Here is a 13,998-nt window from a genome sequence, read left to right as displayed (position 1 = left end):
ATGGCTTTACTAACATCATATCCACAGATAATAATAATAGCTCCTTTTCAGTTTCCCTGCTGAATAACAAGGGATCGTATTGCCACCTTAGTTACACTAGCAGCTACATTTCATTCAAAGATCCTGCGTATTCAGAGGTTTATCCACTGTAACATAAAAATCTCCTTTGAAAGTCACTGCTTTCTAGGGTACAGTCCTTCATCTTATAAATTTAGCAAATTTTCACTGTTTCGAGGTGCATGACCTTTACTTACAAGAATGCATGGCAAGTAGTCTATGCAAGATGACACATTTTCTTTACATGGTTCTACAAGCAACACCTCTCTCCCTCCAGCAATCTTCCTTGAGGGCAGCCACTCAGACCGGTCTCCAACACATCCTCTGTTGGGTTGCCTTTAATTTTCTGCTACCTTATATACTTTTTTAAATTTATTTTATATTTTAAAAATCAATACGAAAAACATTAAACACCACTTCCAAAATTGCAAAGCACATCATTAAAATGACAAAAAATAAAAACAACTCAAGCAATGGAGATCTAGCTTAATCCCCTTCAGACACTCTAGAACAATCACATATGAGAAAGAGATGTTTCTTAGAGTGTCTAAGTACTTGAATTTTGGGGATTATTACAGTCATGGAAGGAAATTTCAGAATATTGAATATTGTTTTTTTATCATTGGATCAAATTTAATGATAAAAGAATATATTCTTTTAAAAGCACAGAATGGCAATAGTGTCACACACTTAAAAAAAGAGAAAAATTGACAACATTCATTACTGAGACACTATGTAACAATAAGATCTTCAGCAGCTATCTTGGCATCTCAGGTAACTTTCTGGCTTCTGAGCTACGGCCTCTCTTGGCTTCAGATGGAGTCTCCCCTTGCTTTCACTATCCAAAAACAGTCATTGCCTCCTGGCCTCCTTTTCTTCCTGGGAAGGGGAAGAGTGCAAACAAGAGCTGTGACCTTTCTCATGGGCATATCCCAAGTTAGAATGCCCATATGTTGACCCATCAAGTCTTAAAAGATTTTTATTTTCTTTAATGGGATACCGAGGTACTACAGTGTACTGTGAAAGATTACATCTTTTTCTTTCCTTTTTCTTCCCTTTAAGCTCTTTTGGTTAGCATTTCTATTGTGCATCTTAATGATGACATTCCTGGCTTCAGGTTGCTTCAAACTTCCACGTAGATACTGATTTTTTTTTTAATGCATTATAAGAAATATTAAATGAGTAAGCTTTTTATTGAACATCTATTTGCTCTCTAAATACTGTATAAAGATTGAACACAGTACCACAAATAGTGAAACTGAATGGGTTGCTTACTTCTGAACTACATCTATTCTACTAAAGGATATTAACTTTATGGTATTTGCTTCAGAAGTCCTGTCACATTTCTATTCAGCTAACTTAAAATCTAAAATTATAAAAAGCTGGAAATTTATCATGACCCTTTGTTTATAAAACCTTGTGAATAAATATTATTTTTCAATACTTTACACTCTTACAAGACTGTACATAAAGTTTTGCATTATTTTACTCTATCTAATGGGGTGGATGATAATTTGAATAATTTTAACTATTGACAGAACATTATAACTTTCCTCCACTAATCCCAAAGTCATGAAAAAACCCCACAACATTAATGGCCTGCAGAGCCTCTCACACAGTCACTATTCTTAAATGCAATTTAACTAACGCAACCAAAGAATTTCAGAATCACTGTAAGATACACCTACATTGTCTCATCTCTTTCTGAATACGGAACAGAAATATTTATGTGATTCTGTGCAGTGGAGATTGGTAAAACAAATTTGTAAATACTGATCCCATAAACCTCCATTATTATGGCACAAAATTAACTATACAAACACTAGAGGAAGCGTAACTAGGATCTAGCAGGAGATTTACCGGCAGGCATTACTCTCTGGATAGAATGAGTATAAGGCAAATGTTGTCCTCTTGCTGTTGTGGACGAACATAAAGAATAACACTAGCTAATGAGACAGTGCTGACAACTGCTTCATAAAATAAACATAATGGGTCTGCAATCTTTATAATGTACAAGAGCAAAACTGAGTTTCCAACTGCACTCGAATTTAAATGGGATTTCTCTTTGCTAATGTTCCTTATGAGAACAGACAACTTTGAAAAGTCTCATGGCTAATCATGATTACATACACACACACACATTTCCAAGTGTGTATTAATTACAGGCAGGTCAGAACAATGCAAGCAGAAGTGTGTCACTAAATGAGACTGGTCTTGCTAATGGAAATGGAGGTCATTGCTGCTATTATTTTCACTTCAGAATAAATCCTTGGTTAATTATCTTTCATGTCCAAAGATTCTGGCTCAAAAAAATGTAAATTTAGAAACAATTCATATAAGCCCACCCTCATGAGCTGCAGTCATCTTCATTTTCCCTTGCCCTTTCATCATAAATGTTGTGACACTGCATTTGATTACTTCATCCTGAAAGACTTGTGAAGTCAAAAAGATTATTGCATTGTCCAGGTAAATTAGCCTATATGAGAGTTCTTGTCAGCAAAAATCTTTCCAAAGGACATAGATGATGGTTATATGAAAAAAAAAAAAACCCAACAGGTATCAGTTGGTGGTAAAGAAAAGAAGGTACTTGAGGCAGAAAGGTGGAGTAATTAGGTGTAAGCATTGCCTTTCTAAAGTATTTGACTCCTGCAGGATAAAATTAAAGTTTAAAACTCTCTTGTAAGAATAGATATTTTAAATACTATACTTAGGAGCACTGCAGGCCTCAAGCAGCCCCCAACATCTTTACCAGGAGTTAGACTGGTATTAAAATAAGCAAAAGCAGCAGCATACCACTTTTGCACAGCTGGTATTGTAAGCAGTGTGTGGCCATTCTTCTCTCCAAGAAATACTGAAGAGTATTTCTCAACTCACATATGCCACAATTAAGCAAACACCTGTGTTTTTTCTAAAATGGTACACCATATTTTGCTGCTGACTGTATGACAGAGTAACAGTCGAAACTATCCTGACTCCCCCATTTTCTTCTAGCTGCATGGGGACATGTCTCTGGGGTGACAAACAAGGATCATCCCCACTATTTTTAAGGGGTCTGTACATGTAGAAGCCTGCTGAAGAGGAGAGGAAAGGCTTCTTTGCAGGAGGGCTTTATGAAAGCTAGCCCTAATCAAAAAATGAAAAAAGTTTTACAGCTAAATAACTGCTCAGTTAAATGAAGCAGAAGACAGAATATGTGATGCCTTAACCTAACGGTCACAGATTTTTAGGACCAAAAAACCCAACTAAACACTGCAGCAAACTGTCACTTACCAGAATGAAACCTGGAACAAAGTGTTAAGACATTGTGAACCATAATATCCTAAAACCAGCTTCTGTTAACAGTCCAAAGAGTCAAATGTTGGAAGTGTTAAAAAAATCCACAGTTGGCCTCCTAAAGCTCATCAATACCTTTGTCTTGTTTTCTTGGTTTTTTTCCTTGGTTAAGCTGCAGAATGAATTTTAAGACATCCTATTGTCTCAAAAGATTAAGTCGGAAAAAGGCTGGAAGAGAAAGAGGGGTGATAGTTAACCTACCTCAGAACTGGTTTCATATCAACTATGTTAATGATACAATGCAATTTCTTTGCCCCCTACTCTCCCCCCTGTTTCAGAATGGGTATTACAATAAATATGGACATGATAAAATAATAGTGTCCCTGTGCCATTACTCTTTCTTGAGTGATCCAATGCAAAAAAAAACCAAAACAAAACAAAAATCCACCCCTTTTCCCCTATCAATTTATTTGACTGCAGCAGAAGTCATGCTGGGCAAGATAAAACAAAATAAAACAAACAACAACACAAAAAACTCAATATATAAACACATTTGTAATCCCTTAAGATAAATGCCTAAACGTGGGACCACATTAGGGAAGATAAAGTCTGGCTTTAAGAGTTTGACAATAACCCCAAACAGGATCTTCTAATATGGCAATATCCAGTCCTGACAGGCACTTAAAGATAGTAACGACTCAGAAAAGTATGCACACGTCTACCAACATTACCTGTTAGTAGATATAATTCAGCTTGTTTGGCAGAGTTGCTAAGGATGGAGTTCATTTCACTTCGTTTTTGGTAGATAACACTAAGCACCTACCCTACGCTAGCTGTCTCACCCCTGCAGTCAGTGGAGAGACATGAGCACATCTGGAAGGCGATTTATTCCATCCCAGCTGAATGCTTAAGACAGCTAGGATCAATTTTCTTACAAAATACCTTTCTCTCTCTCCACTGATTACAAGCCGATGTTTTATTATGGCATCAGGCACTACAGAGGTGAGAGCTTTGAAAAACAGCCCTCCATTCTGACCTGGGTTACTGATACTGCAAACCACAGTCTACTAAAGGCTGGAGCAATTTTAATTATTCGTACTTGGCAATGGAATAAATGCACAATCTTACATGTGTCACAGGAAAACGACATCTAAATATGAGTCTGCTGATTCAGGGGAGACCATGTGTGCACTTAAACAGACGCCTGTGTGTCCTGGCGGCTTAGCCTAAGATGCTGAAAATCAGGCAGGGTATAGACTTCACCCTGAAAATACACATCTGTGTCACGCAGTACAATAACTTCATGTGATAATATCTTAATCTCCACAGCCGTCTAGTTACATTAGATGAGTAGTACAGCTGAACAAAAAACCTCCACACCTCGACAACTCCGACTCCCAAGCAAGCACTATGCAGCCAGCCCGCCTGCATTTTTAGCACTGCCTTTCTGCAGCACGCTCCAGTGCCTGTAGCTCTCATCTGTCTCATCTCCAGCTCACATGGCCGCTGCCTCAATCCTCGGCTAACTTCTCTCTTTAGCAACTCATCAAAATCGGTACATCTGTCCCAATGTTTTGGCTTTTGAAAAATTTCAATTCACTGAAGGTTAATGCTAATCTTTGTATTTCCTTCCATTCAGCTAAGCAAGCAGTGAAGAATCTGAGTTACCACAACTCTCCTAAATTAAACCACCACAGAAGTGGATGAATGCATTTCTCTTGGGACTTGTATTTGCTGGCAATTAGGAAGTGTTCAGAACTGAAGTATTTTCTATGGCTGAAAACAGAGGCAGCTACAGCCAACGTGTTAATCACAAAGTAGGTATCTGTCTGAGGAAAACACCATTTGCCTAAAAGCCTGACAGAGCTGTGGGGAGCAGTAGCCTATCGAGCTTTACAGAAGTAAGGAAAGGTTCTGGCAACAGTAAGATGGCAGAAGGTAAGATAAGAAAAATGTAATTGATGTTCACAGTGTTATGTAAACAGAGGTTCCTTTATCTAAGAAAAGGTGGTAAGAAAGGTGTACTTTCAAAAACAGTATTAAAGCTCATGGAACTCATCTGACAGGAGCCTGGTAAATGGTACTAAAATTACCTACATGATGCGCAGCAGGGTTTTTTCTTTCCCTTCTTTTTTTTCCTGGAGTCTTTTCCTGTATGTATTTTGTCCAAGTACCACCATAATTGAACACTGTTTCATGCAAAGTACACTCCAAGACATCTTGCTGTTTTTACAGAGATCAGAAAACACATATTGTCCCTCTAGGAATGTGCATCAGTTGGAATTAGGAGATAGTGAAAGGGGAAGCAGTATCACAACAGTAAACCAAAGCATGACAGTCTGCACTGCTGTACTATTTCACTAAACTGAAAGATAAAACAGTGAAGAGAATGATTCAACATCTTGCTCATACATCCCAACGGGAAGGCTTAATCCTGTGCCAACAGGCTGGTAATTAAGAAAATGGCAAACTTTGCTGTAGTCTAAGAAAAAAACCTGCAATCCACGCTCATTCACTCACGCAATTTCATCTGCAATTTTTCAATATTAACAGACATTAAAAGTTCTGGCAGTTTGGTGTCAATATCAGAAACAGCCATGTTTTTCAACCCTCATCATTTCAATTATTGTTATGTATAGATAAACTTCAGTCAAAAGACAATCAACCCATGTAGGAAGCTTCTCTTAAGAGTAAGATACTTAGTTTGCTTACTTTACCACAATGTTTCCTAAAGTCTTCGCCTTCACTGGTTCCTTATTTTCATCCAGAATCATCACTGCCAAAAAGTAATATAGGAAGAGAACTCCTGTCAAGTAGTGTATTTTTAGGTGGAGGACAGTGTCTTTCTTCATGGATATCAACTTATATCACACTTCAGAATGGCAATACACCAAGCAACAAAAGGAATTAAGTAATTTGGGAGTTCCAAACTGGATAATCTCATGACCTCATTAACATTCAGCCTTAAGTACAAAATGTGTTAAATAATACTTGTGCTTTGGGAGCAGAAATAGCTCAAAGTCAAAAAGGGAAAAATATAGAACTGGGAATTAAAAGACATCTTCATACTGGAAAATCTAAACTTCCAAACAGCAAAGGACCCTCCAGATACATGACAAATACAAGAAAAAGCATGCAGGTAATATGAGTAAGAAATAACAACTAAGATTACTGGAAGCTAACCTAGTTAATGTGAGAAATACTATTAGCAGTAAATACGTGTGTCTGGTTTTCAAAGGCTCTCAGGAGACACAGAAGAAAACAGAGAAGACACTTATGAAAACCAGCAAGAATGGCATAAATAAAACCCATTTATAATCTGTAAACACTTTTTTTTTCCTTATATATTTTTAGATGGTGTAAGAACATGTGTAAGAACATAGTATCATTAGATTTGGAGAATTTAGGCTCAGAACACACAATAAAAGAGACCCACTCACAGGTAGCTTTCAAAGATTTCTCTCCTATTTTTTCCCATTTTTATTATACTAAAATAAAATCTAATCAGTTTATTGTAACTATTTTATCAAGGTAGCAATACCAGCATTTATTCTCCTCCTTGCAAGCAGTGTGTTTCAATGTACAAAAATCTGGGGAAGAAAGATACTACACTGCGCACTCCTGAATTACTGAAGAACTGACTTAATTCTTCAAAATGTGGGACTTGCTCCAGTTTGAAAACAATGCAATGAAATTATCTGGAAAGGGTTCAAGTAGATCAAAGGGAAAGCACAATATAATGAGGCAACAGAGCTAGTCCGATTTAAGGCAACAGAGCTTGAAATTAACATGGTACCTTGATTCACTTTTAAATGCAATTTGTCAAATGCAAATGCATCAAACTGCACTTTGATATCATAGCGAAATACTGCTTTTATTCTTTATATTCTAAAAAAATCAGCAAAGAAATCAGTTTATTTTAGCAATACTGTGACAGGAAAGAATTTGGCTGTGTTTAAAAAAAATAAAGTAGATTTTGTAACTTTCTATTTATATCGCAGCATAAATACAACATGACTTTAGCAATGTCCAAAACCGTTAAATTGCACATATAATGTAAAAATACAGAATCTAGCTTCTAAATGGCATAAGGATCTCTTCTAATTAATATAGTAACAGTAGCAAAACAACATCAAACCAGAAGTGGGTGACAGCAAGACAGCTGCCAGTACAGAGTAATTTCAAGATCCACTATTTTATGAATGGCTGCATTACAGGACACAATCGGCCTCAAACCAAAGACTGAAAGAGGTAAAGTTCTTTCATAAATCTTTAGTGAATTTTAGTGCTCATTTTATGTTTCCCTTTTAAGGCATGCTAAAGACATTTTCTTCATTCTATTTGAAGAAATTCTTTACTTACACTAGACCCAATGTTCCAAAAAATTCATAGGAAATTTTTATATTCTTGCTACTCATACTTTTTTCTAGGCCTGACTATCATCTTATAGCATGTGTGATGCAATTACATTCTTCCACTCTTCCCTATTTATTGCAACTCTGGACAAACTTCACGGCTTTGTTTTAATGTTGTTTTTAAGCTATTGCTTGTCTTCATGCTATAACTGTAAATGCCAAAACCCAGAGCTGCTGAAAGTGTTTATTTTCTTTAATGTTCACTTCCGCTTGTATGTATTAGAAGAAAAAACAGCTTAGCTCTTTCTGCTCAATGATGTGAGAACTTTTCCTGAAGATGGGTTGATCTTCAATGTAATTATTTTTCACACTTCAAGTAATTCTTGAAAACTGTGTTAAAATCAGGGTTCCCAGGTATGAAAATATTTTTGCATTCTTAATCCTGTGGCTGCACCCTCTGCATGCAAATACCTGCCAGACAATGAGTGCTCATCCTTTTACTATTGGTCCATAGCCTACCATTTCTCCCAGCTGGAAATAAAAAGGCTCCACAAGTACTGAAAGACAATGTGCTTAACAACTCTCTCAAATATGAGCCCACATACCTGTAAAAAAAGGCAGAAAACTGACTTTGATTTTCTTTAAAAAAGTATGAGATGAGTTCAAATAGAAGATTTATATCCTTGCCAAGCTGCTTGTTAGCTCACTATGACATATTTGTTGAAGACACAGATCTCAGTAAGAATTTTCTTTATGCACTTCAGAATACTTCTCATATAAAATTGTAGGGCCAAAAGAAAATCTAATCAATCTAATCAATATGTCTGAGACATAATTATTTGACGTACATCTCCCAAACCAAAACTATTTAGGCTCTGAAAATTGAAAACACAGGTATAACAGAACACTCGAAGTGCAAGTTATAGTAATTATTTGTCTAGGTATCATTTCCTCTTTTACTGATGGTTATTACTAACACTTTTCTTCCTGATTTGCCAATACAAATTTTACTGCTGCTCTCATTTAAAACAGTGCAACTGTAGATAAAGCCTTAAAGCACAGTATTTTTTTCATATCTTTGTTATATCCAGGGTGGAAGTATGTGCTAGCCCTTTCATATAATAAAGACAGGAGTAGTTGATCAATTTTCTTGAACGTAACTCTGAATTTCTTATTCACAATCACATTCCACAACACAAAAAAGCAGAGCTTCCTGTTACAGGAAGGAGGAAAATGTGTTAATAAGACTGTAATTTGCTTTCCCTACGAGGTATGAAAATTAAAGAGCACCTACTAAGCAACATAAGCAATATCCTTTTCTAGTAGCATGTTTAGCCCAGTCTTACCATTGTATCCTGGCACTGGTTTTCCAGCCTGTCCGGGTGGGGGTGTTGTAGAGTTCCCCAAACCAATACAGGAAGCAGTAATTGCAGAACCAGATTCTATTAAGAGAACACAAATATTGTCAGTTAAGATTGTTCTTAGCGTCATTAAGTATTTATTGGTTTTAACTTTTGCTTCTAGTTCAGCATATCAAAATAATAAAATAAAAATCCCAGACAACCAATGGAAGATTCAGAATTCAGGAGCTTTTATGTATTATCTAATGCATGTAGGTTCATTACAGAAATTTGCATTCTTCAAAAGGGAACTTTTTCCATTCCATAGAAGACAGTCAGAAATAAACACTTTCTGCATTACACCGGTAGTTTATTCTGCTATGGGTATAAGGTTATAGCAGCAAAGCCACGATAGAAACACTGTGTAGGGCAGGTGTACTTCAAGAGTTATTTCATGACTCAATATCCTTGAGAAGAATGAATTCCAGAAAAAAACATCAATCCATTCTTGGTTGATTATCTTACCCCTGTAAAGGAATATCAAAGTGTCTGTTGTTCTGTTTTGGAGCTACACATTCAGAGGTTTGGAAGGTGAATAAATGCCAAATCTTCTCCATGACAATATTGGTCAGGAAGATCAGAGAAGAGGTACTGCCTAACAAAATTTACTGTAAATAATGGAGTCAGGAATACCTCTTTTATAATCCTGGAGATCTCACTAGTATTTCTTGGTGAGAACTATTTCAGATAACAAAAAGGCTCAAAAAGAAACAGGGTAGAAAAGTCAGACCTAAATTTTCAGTGTTGCCAAAATAAACCCAAAAGGAACAATCGAAGGAATGGGAATCAAACTGCTGCAAGATTTTGTGATCATAATCCAGATGTCTTCTCCTCATCCACCTACAAACATTAAAGTTTTGCTAACCACAGCATTCTAGAGTGGGTTTCCTTTGGGGGGGCGGGGGGGCGGGGGGGGGTGCAGGGGAGATGTGAGAAGACAAATGTCTCTTGTTTTTTTAATCTTAGGAAGATATTCATTCATCTAACTGCCAACAGATAAACTGAACACTGGCACTGCATGCCTTAGCTCCCTGCACGGAGCCCATAGAAGACAGGTCTGGAATCCCCTCTGAAGTGCCAACATAAAATACCTTGTTCGGAGCTTCCAAATGAGACAGCATGAATATCCCCTGTAATGCCTACACCTTCCTAATTATCCCCAGTTAGGCAGCGAGAAATTCCTCCCTCCTTACCTTCCTCTTTTTCTTAAGAAAGCTCAATTTCACACAACACTTTTATACTACAAGAGTTGTTATTATAGAAGCGGAATAAAAACTATCAAGTCATATAACAGAGAGTCTAAGTTTGAAAAAAGACCAGTTGCTCTTCTCTCTTTTCCTCTAAGAGAAAAATCTATAGAAATTAATTTTAAATGCTGCTGTAACTCTGAGCCACAGAAAACAAAGTGTAGGTGACTGTAAATATTAGCAGGACCACAGTATGAGACTATTACTTTAAAAACATGGCTTTATCATTCGGGAGATGTCCCAAGTCTCAGGTCACCTGGCCGGGAATTCATAGTCCACGCCACCCTCAAGTGTCAGCACAACAAAGTAGGTTTGTCTTCAGGTCTATATTTATATCTGATCAGTATGGTCAAAACTATTTTCAGTTCTCTTGCATTAGGAAATTACAGTAGTTTTTGCTGTGAATTTTCTCAGCTTCCACAGCATTCATCTGCCACTTTAGAAACTGTTAAATGACTATTCAAGTGCTAAAAGAAGCAAGAATAAGAACACAATTACAGAAGCTTGTGGTGGTTTTGTATTAGGTGTTAGTAAGTAGCTGAAAATTAGCATTAACATAGCATAGTTAAGCTAGGGCCTAACTCCAGCTGTGGGACACAGAATGAGAATTATCAATCCTCAATGCTAATAAAGACAGGCTTAAAATGTTTGCTTAGTTGTTTCCCCATCTTTCCCTGTTCCTTCTTCTACATAATGCATGTTCCCTGCACAATTGTGGATCCTGATCTTTTCTTCCAACGAGCAGAACACTCAAGCTACAATTACAGTGGTGACACAGTATCAAAATGATCTAACATACCCCATACGTGATCACACTGAAAGTTGCAGGACAAGAAACTCACAATTTATTCAACAGTTTGGGAGCTTCATTTTCTGCACAGTATCTATACTGAAGACTTGTTTCCTCTTTTTCTCGGAGCAGAATGAAAAACAGTATTTTTCTTACAGAACAGTGAATTGGAAAAGACAGTGGAAGGGACAGTTTCTTTTTTGACTGTGTTAGGAGGAAAAAGTGCTAGCACGGAATATATCTTGCTTTACATATTGCATGGCAAGAGCTAAAAACCATACTGATCAGGTGAGAAAGGTATTCTCCTATCACCAAAACATAGTAATTAGGTTTGCTACTGAGAGGTAGGGAACACAGTATCACTGTTAACTTGATGTACCAGTAAGATTTGCACGAACTGGGAATTGACAAACATTTCTAATCAAGAGGTCTCAATCAAAAAACCCTGAGGGGAGAGGGAGAATCTGAAATATCTGAAAATTAGTTTGGATTTGCTTGACTCTCTGATATACTGCTAATGAAAACAACATAAACTAGAAAGGAAACTTCATCATACTAATTTGTCTGTATTTGTCCCTGATTTTTGGACAACTGTGAATAAAAGTCCACTTATTCTAAATAAGAATCACAAGTTCTAAAACTTTGTGAATAGGTCTTTATAATTGCTGCTATTTCTTCTGTTGTCTTCTCAATTACCAGTGGATATATCATTTTCATATTTACCCAGTGCTCTAATCTCTAAGCTGTACATTCAGTTCCCATGGGTCAATAAGACTTTTTATATACATGAAAAAAATATGGGGTTTTGGTGCTTGGACCAGATATTAATTCAGAGAGGGAATCCCAAAAGCATCTGCTCTTTGTGTTAGGTTAACAGTTCCTGAATGCTAAAGATTCCCTTACAATGTAGAAGCATGAAGGAGTACTGTCAAAGGATAGCATGAATCTTTGTGCTGTACATTTCTTGGGAAATCAATGCATATCTTCCAAACAGGATGCTGGATTGAAATATCAATTTCCCAAACCTATCAGAAAACAGCAACCCCTTTCTAGGACAGCATTTTTTATCACAGAAAAAAACCCAGTCTGACTTGGAAGTGGAATTCAATTCAAAATCCTGCTTGAAAAGAAATCATCACTGTTCAGAAGAATACAGAAAAATAAGTACCAATGAGAAATTTCCCTTACCAATTATGTGTAATACAAGTACTGTGTAAATAAGTAAAGTTGCTTAAGAATCTTCAGTTTGAATTAAGGTTGGTTTCTTTACAATTCAAGTTAGGACCTATATGCACGTTACAAGACCCAGGTCTGAAAGTTAAAACAGCAACAGTTTGAAGAAGGGTAACACGTGTCGAATGGACATTGCATTCCACCTACCCCTTACATCAGGTTTCTGAATGGACAAACAGACATCCCTTACCTGACACTCAGTTGTTTATAGTTGCAGATTCTCTGAAATTAATGCACAGCACCTAGACAGATTCCCAATGCTGAAGTCTTTAAGAACTTGTATATTTTTACTGTAAGGAACAGAACAGTAGATCTGTCTTCCAGTCAGTCCCTTCTGCAAACGTTTAGGTGTTTCCACATAACCTTCCACTCACTACACTAGCAAGTTAGCTCACCCTCTGGCTGCGGAAGGCTTTTCAGGGACAATTGGATGATAAAACCAATTTCCATTTTGCATAACACCTTACAACGTGACAATGAAACAGCTATTTAGGAGATCAATGTTTTACACTGGAAGAGCAATGTTTCACAACTAGTCTGGTAACTACATTCAACATCTGCTCTGAGTTATAATGGAATGAATATATATACCTCTGAGAATAATGAAAAGCACTTCACTGAGACTTAGAAGAGAGAGTTAGTGAGAGATCGTCTTAAAAATCATAGCTGTTAAAGTGTACCAAGTAACTCCTTACATTTTTACCTTCATGATAAGGGCTGATGTAAAGAAATAGACCTCGAAATTCAAAGATGTGACCTTCTTTGTCTTGTCCCACTCTACATGTATGTGAAAGATATTATTTTAAAGCTATTTCAATATTACTGAGCTATATTGGACAGTTAACGAATAGTCCAATAGAGGCATTTTTGTTGCATTTGCGCCTCTGAAAGCAATTCTTATGTCAGAGAAGGTGCTGCTGATGCAGAAGCAAAAAGTGCACTCTTATGAGTAGCAAGGGGAGTCTGTAAGGGTATGTCTGACTTTATTCATCAAAAAGCTTCCACCTGCCCATGTGCCTCATTTGCAGAAGCTGTCCTCTGCCAAATGATGCAGACCAACAGCTAGTAAGTTCTGTGCTCCAAATTGTCTTGCTCATTCACAGTCAACAGTCAAGTTCAATCAAAATAAACAGTTTTGAAATAACTCAGGACTCTAAAGATGAAAAATGCCCTGTACCACTTACATTCCTGATACATTATAATTTCCAGACCATGTCTCATGTTCCTCAACATAATGGACTGTCACACTGCTGAAATATTGTATTTTCTGGTAGAAAGTACTTAGGGAAAATACACTGTATTCTGACATTAATATTTGAGTTTGGGCTGCACTAAGTGAGTAATGTAAGGCTGTCTGCTTTGAATTTCTTAGGATGCAATGGATAGACACTGGAAGCATGCAAAAGAGGTGGGAAGTTGTTATGTAGCAGGAGAAAAAAAAGAGAAGAAAAAGGAAGTTGCCATACATTAACACATTAATGAATGTAATAAATAGGATACACTAAATTCTCACTGTGGCAGTGCTGTTTTAAGCCATTCTCCTGGCAAAGCTGTCATTTTGATTGACGGGAATTAAAGGAATTGCTACAGCAGAAGACAGCACTGATAAAATGGAGAGGAGGGTCTATGGAAGGGAGAAAGCT

General features: G+C 36.9%; 1 protein-coding gene across 8 annotated transcripts in view; it reads right to left on the bottom strand.

Annotated features, from left to right (window-relative positions):
* The window catches only part of ACSS3 (acyl-CoA synthetase short chain family member 3), a 99,438-nt gene that overhangs the window by 22,780 nt on the left and 62,660 nt on the right, over positions 1 to 13,998 (bottom strand). For all 8 annotated transcript variants that reach the window (XR_012042988.1, XR_012042990.1, XR_012042995.1 and 5 more), the window contains 2 exons: positions 9,032 to 9,127; positions 6,043 to 6,106 (listed from right to left, as the gene is read on the bottom strand). Coding sequence is in view for 3 of the 8 variants with exons in the window: in XM_072864466.1 (XP_072720567.1) it covers positions 6,043 to 6,106; positions 9,032 to 9,127 (160 nt within the window). In the remaining 5 variants the exon portion in view is untranslated. The remainder of the gene's footprint in view (positions 1 to 6,042; positions 6,107 to 9,031; positions 9,128 to 13,998) is intronic.

The sequence above is a fragment of the Ciconia boyciana genome, chromosome 1 (assembly GCF_034638445.1).
Source record: "Ciconia boyciana chromosome 1, ASM3463844v1, whole genome shotgun sequence".
Classification (NCBI taxonomy): domain Eukaryota; kingdom Metazoa; phylum Chordata; class Aves; order Ciconiiformes; family Ciconiidae; genus Ciconia; species Ciconia boyciana.
Note: the sequence above shows the minus strand (reverse complement) of the source record. Positions and strands in the feature narration are given on the sequence as shown.